The 6141-nt window shown below is 41.3% G+C and overlaps 1 protein-coding gene across 1 annotated transcript; it reads left to right on the forward strand.

Moving 5' to 3' along the window:
* Nucleotides 1–324: 324 nt before the first annotated feature.
* Nucleotides 325–4947, forward strand: LOC143861107 (uncharacterized). The gene is made up of 3 exons (XM_077372014.1): nt 325–447; nt 1682–1765; nt 1863–4947. The coding sequence occupies exon 3, from the start codon at nt 2804–2806 to the stop codon at nt 4031–4033; it is 1230 nt and encodes a 409-aa protein (XP_077228129.1). The 5' UTR covers nt 325–447; nt 1682–1765; nt 1863–2803; the 3' UTR covers nt 4034–4947.
* Nucleotides 4948–6141: the final 1194 nt, after the last annotated feature.

Here is a 6141-nt window from a genome sequence, read left to right on the forward strand (position 1 = left end):
CGCAAAAGTTCTAGACGGCAAACCAATAAAATACGTTTTTATTTATTTATTTTTAAACTGAGTTTAAAATGGAGTTTTGCTAACTATGCACTCTAGGTCCCAAATCAGTCTTCATGGCAGCACTCTTTAATTTAAGAGAAAATGACAAAAAAAAAAAGGCCTTTATTATGATAATGACGTGTCCAGAGGGTAGATTTGAAAATGACTAATATAGAGTGACTTTGACGAGAATACCCTTCCTTACATACGTTTTTCTCTCTCCCTCTCTCTCCCCTATCAAATCAACTGAGAACTATGATGATTACTTTCAGTTGTTGGAAATATAAATTTCAGAAAACCAAAGCACTTTACCCACCCACCTCTCTCTCCCTCTCCGGCGGTCTTCTCCGGCGGTCTTCTCTACCTCTCTCGCCGGTCCTCTCTCTCCCCGCCACCGGCACAAAAGAGGTTGGTACCCCTCTCACTGTGAGTTTATTTTTTTGAGATGGATTTTTTTTTTTTGGAAATGGCCTCACCGTGACTTTCTCCTTCTCTTTTGTCAAAGATAATTAGGTAAAACCCAATAGAGTTTTGGAAAAAATGGTTTAAATCAATATTTGTGAAAAATCGTTTTTTAAAACCCTTAATATATTTTCTCATTTTTCAAAGATCAATGGTTTAAGAGATGGTTTAAAGCAATAGTTTGTCAGAAGTATATTTTGAAACCCATAATCTGCATGGTTTAAACCACAGTTTTGTAGAAAATCAATTGGAAAATTCGTAATTTCTGCAAAATCAATAGTTTAAACCTACAGTTTGTAAGAAGTTGAGATATCATTGGTTTAAACACCTAATATTTTACAACTCAGTTGAGAAAGCAGCTAATTTTTCAAATAATTTGTCACAGATTATTTGAACAATCAATTGTTTAAACCAATAATGTGTGAGATATCATTGGTTTAAACCACTAATATTTTATAACACAGTTGAGAAAACCTTTAAATTTTCAAATATCAATGGTTTAAATCAATAATTTCTCACAAATTATTACTTTACAACCCTAAAGTTTGAACAATCAATTGTTTAAACCAATAATGTGTGAGATATCATTGGTTTAAACCACTAATATTTTATAACACAGTTGAGAAAACCTCTAAATTTTCAAATATCAATGGTTTAAATCAATAATTTCTCACAGATTATTGCTTTACAACCCTAAAGTTTGAACAATCAATTGTTTAAACCAATAATGTGTGAGATATCATTGGTTTAAACCACTAATATTTTATAACACAGTTGAGAAAACCTCTAAATTTTCAAATATCAATGGTTTAAATCAATAATTTCTCACAGATTGTTGGTTTACAACCCTAAAGTCTGAACAATCAATTGTTTAAACCAATAATGTGTGAGATATCATTCGTTTAAACCATTAATATTTTATAACTCAGTTGAGAAAACCTCTAAATTTTCAAATATCAATGGTTTAAATCAATAATTTCTCACAGATTATTGCTTTACAACCCTAAAGTTTGAACAATCAATTGTTTAAACCAATAATGTGTGGGATATCATTGGTTTACACGCCTAATAATTTAGAACTCAGTTGAGAAAACCCCTCATTTTTCAAATATGAATGGTTTAAATCAATAATTCCTCACACATTATTTGTTTACACCCCATTCCATTGCTTCCTTTGTAGGGGCATAAACCACCATTCGACTGATTCACTCCAAAGTATCATTCTATTGCATTGCACCAATACTAACCTCCCTTCCATGAAAAGGTATGTAGTTCCCTTTCCATTCTCCTCTCTTTCCATTTTTAGCACATTTAAATTGCATTAAACAACTTCTAATAAGTGTTTAATTTTGTCCTCACAGGAGAGAGGAACGAAGGGCTTCTTTTGTCTTACACATCGACGGCACTCTAAAGGATGTGCTATCATTTGAATACGTGGGCGGCAAGATGTTGTCTCTTATTGTTGGTCGGAGAGCAAAATATAGAGATTTTGAGAATCTAATTCATAGGAAAATTGGGACCAATAGAAGTGACGTTTCTCTATTTATAAAGTGTCGATATGTTTTCGACTCATCTCATATCATCTTATATGATATTCGAGATGACAACGACCTTGATCTAGTAATGATGCTCTTTGATAGTACGGTCATTAACACTGTGAGCCTATATGTAAGTAAAGAGTTCAGATTCGGAGGGAACAATTCTCCGGAGCCTACGATTCCTTCTTCATTTGCAGAGGCTTCGAGGCCGAATATTAGTACTGTCCCCGAGGTTTCTGCATCACCGATTGTAACGGCCGTTGGTCGAAAAGAGAAAAGAACGCTTGGCGGTATTCATACCATACATCGGTAAATTATAGTATTGAACGTTGGGTGCGATTAATATTCATTCCTTTCATTGGATCATCAATTACTTTAACTTTAATTGGCTACCGATCTGCAGGTATGAAGTGGACTTGAATCAGGATTTTGAAGATCCCACTTTGAATGAGACCGGCGCGATTGAGACCGACGCGATTGAGACCGACTTTGAGAAAAGCCAACCAGGCATAAACGATTGGGACTTCTGTAGGGATTTTGGAGGTGATATTCATGATATTGATTTGGTTCGACCGAACGATGGCAGTAATGACGACGATGAAGAGGACTTCGGTTATGATGAAGACGACTTCGTTTATGATGAAGAGGAATTCCGTTATGATGAAGAGGACTTCGGTGACGATGATGAATTGGGTCATGAGGAGGAGGATGAACCTAGTAATTATGTAGGCGATGCTTTGAGAAATACCAATATAAGGCAGCCGATGGAAGCGGATGAAATGGTTGTAGGGGGTGATGAAGTAAATGTGATCGTGGGACTTGAGGATTTCACGGTCGGGGCAATTTTCCCAAATCTTAAAGTCTTTCAGAAGAAAGTCACAGAGTACGCAATCCGGCATCGGTTTGTGTTTGTCCCACAAGAGACAAATCCCACAAAGTACGGCGTTAGATGCAAGGATCGTACATGCCCATGGCGTATCACAGGGACCACTTATACATATTATGTTAAGGTAAAAACATTTATCCCTCAGCACACATGCTCAAGCACAATAAAAGGGAACGATCATCCCATGGCCACAGCAAAGTGGGCTGCTGAGTGCTCTCTAGCCTTATTCGAAAGCCCAGAAGATGTTAGGGCTCCTATGATAAGACGGTACATCAAGGCCCACTGGAGTATAACAATGTCGTATCGAAAAGCCCACATGGCAAAGATGATCATACAGGAAATTATGTGTGGGAATGCCGAAGCGTCATATCGCATCCTGCCTGCATATGCTGATGAGTTGGTAAGAAGGAATCCTGGCACAGTAGTGCAGTTGTGCCGAACTCGAGACCTGCGGCCAAGAGGGGATGATACATTTGGGCGTTTCTTTTGGTCATTTGGCCATAGCATTAGTGCGTTCAATCGAACAGTTAGGCCCCTCGCCCTAATTGATGGGACCCATCTGTGGGGGAAGTACAGGGGGACTCTACTAGCCGCAACTGCGATAGATGGCAACAATGGGTTATTCCCGCTGGCACTTGCAGTAGTCGAGGCCGAGACGTATGAAAGCTGGGTATGGTTTTTGCATTTGTTCCGTCAGAATTTCATTTCGGCAGGACGAGATGTCATCACGATTGGGTCTGACCGGATGAAGGGGTTGCCTAGAGCCGTAGCGGAAGCTCTCCCAGGGTCGTACCATTTCTATTGCATCCACCACCTCAGTGCCAACTTCCATGGAAAATTTAAGAGTGAAGATCTGCGGAAACTTTTTATGAATGCTGCATATTCCCTAAGGGAGGGTGTTTTTAAGGATGCGATGGAGAGTATTAAAACCATGAGTAAAAGCGCAGAGAAATGGATATCGGAGATTCCTAAACAAAATTGGGCCAGCTCTTATTTTGAAGGTTGTAGATATAACGTGCTGACAACTAACGCGGCTGAGAGCTTCAATGTACTTTTAAAGGGCGCAAGGGAGCTGCCTATTGCAGCACTTGTCGAACAGACAAGATAGAAACTATCTGACTTCTTTCAGTACCGTCAGAAGGCAGGTACGAAGTGGACGACTCGTTTGACCCCAAACGCGGAAAACTGGTTGGCCGAACAATGTATTCTAGCAGGTGCTTATATGGCGCACCAGTGTGGTTGGACCGTATATGAGGTGAAGTCCAAGTACCACGTTGATGAGGTAGACTTAGAAAAGAAAACATGTACGTGTCGTTTGTTTCAAACGATGGGAATGCCGTGCTCCCATGCAATAGCAGCCATGGGACTGGACCAACGAGACCCATACAGTTACTGCGGGGAATGGTATCATGCCGATACGTATCGGAGGACTTACGATGGAGCAATTTATCCCACGTTAGACCGATCGCAATGGCCGGAGTGTACCCATCCTTTGCCGTTGGTATTGCCGCCAAAATCAAGACGACAGCCAGGCCGACCGAAAAAAGTGAGAACGGAGAGAGGGATGCAAAGAGGAGTACACCATAAGTGCGGTATTTGCCGTCAACTTGGACATAATAAAAGATCGTGCAAGAATCCGCCCATCGTAACTCCTCAGCCAAACGTGGTCCCAATCGGGCCTTCCGCAGCAATGGAAAACTGGTATGTAATTTTTGAACTTCTGTTTACTCTTATATTATGATCCTCAATACAATCCGTGCCCCATCTTGAAACTATTCTACTAAATTTGATTGCAGGCCCGTCCTATCCCGCCCGCCTCCGTTCTTTTAAGTAGGATTCTTTTGTTCTATTTTTCAGATCATTTGAATTGAAGGGACTTGGATTTCGTTGATAGAAACTGTTTCGAGGGTCGTCATCTAATGCTTTATCGAAAACTTCTGGTCTAAGGACCAATGAAGCACTGCGCAATTCAGAAGTTTGGATTCATCTGAAGATTATGAAGTTATATGGGAATGGCCTAGAATTATGTGTAGTCTATTTTTGAGAAATTTTACTGTTTGATACCCTATAATATACAGCCTTCAATTTGTACCTACAAAATGGTTGATTAATGAAGTTTGCAACACAGGTTTCATTTTAGATGTTACTTTCATGCCATTTGCAAATGGGGGCAATTATGAAGGCAAGTTTTGTTCTGCCTAAAATGGGTATCCTTGATCAAGCACACTCACTGTCAAAAAGTATAAAGCTATATAAATATAAAGCTCCAAAAATATCCAACCATCATATAGCAGCTGTAGAAATATAAAGCTAATACAGCCCAAAACATCCAGAAAGAGACTCACAATATAGCAAAGGAGTCGGACCAAGAAAATTGAGCCATCAGCAAATAACTGCATCCATCTACTGCTCTGGAGGAGGTGGTGGCGGATAAGAAGAGGAACTGCCCGGGTGCTTACTCGACGGACCACCGGTGAGGTACTGATAAAGGGTAGAGAACTGGGCGTCAACATGAGTCGAGAGCGATTGGAAACGCGTAGACATCTCTGTGTCAACATGGGTAGTGAGCCGCTCAAACTGCGTGGTCATAGATCGCTCAAGGGCCTCCTGCATGGCTGCGAAACCCTGAGACAAATCCGAAGAGGCATAGGGCGCCGCAGGGGCCTCAGTGTCCGGAGCGTCCACGTCTTCTTCTTCATCAGGGTCTACGGCAACTTCTTCATCAGGGTCAACGGCAACTTCTTGATTCGCAAGTGCCATGCGCCGGAAGGTCCGATCATCAAAAGGAGCGGTGGGAGTGTCGGTTGCCTCACTCTCCATAGTGATACCGAAGTGGCGAAATACACAGGTAAGGAGCATGCCATACGGCAATGAGGCGCGGTGTCGAGAAAGAGTCTGGAACATGAAGCGAAATATGATGTATGGTAGACAAAGCCGGCGACCCTCAAGGATGCAATATATGATGTATGCCTCAAGGGGTCGGATGGCATCGGTCATGCCACCGCGTGGGGTGAAGTTGTTGAACATGAAGTTATGAAGCATTTTGGCCACGGGTATGAGGTGAGAAGTTTGCACAAGCATGTTGGGCCGATAGTGCTTCGTAATTCGGCCAAACACAGTGTCGTGATCAAGATCTGGGAGGGAATGGATTCCATTGCTTGGCCAAAAGTAATGGTCAAAGCCGTCGGAACTAATTGCGAGAATCTCAGCAAGTTG

Source organism: Tasmannia lanceolata, unplaced genomic scaffold, assembly GCF_043159265.1.
Source record: "Tasmannia lanceolata isolate RefF3 unplaced genomic scaffold, GAP_Taslan_0.1 ptg000003l, whole genome shotgun sequence".
Lineage (NCBI taxonomy): Eukaryota > Viridiplantae > Streptophyta > Magnoliopsida > Canellales > Winteraceae > Tasmannia > Tasmannia lanceolata.

What these genes read in the sequence shown, in the direction of transcription:
- LOC143861107 (XM_077372014.1), top strand. Translation starts at nt 2,804, where the DNA reads ATGGAAGCGGATGAAATGGTTGTAGGGGGTGATGAAGTAAATGTGATC.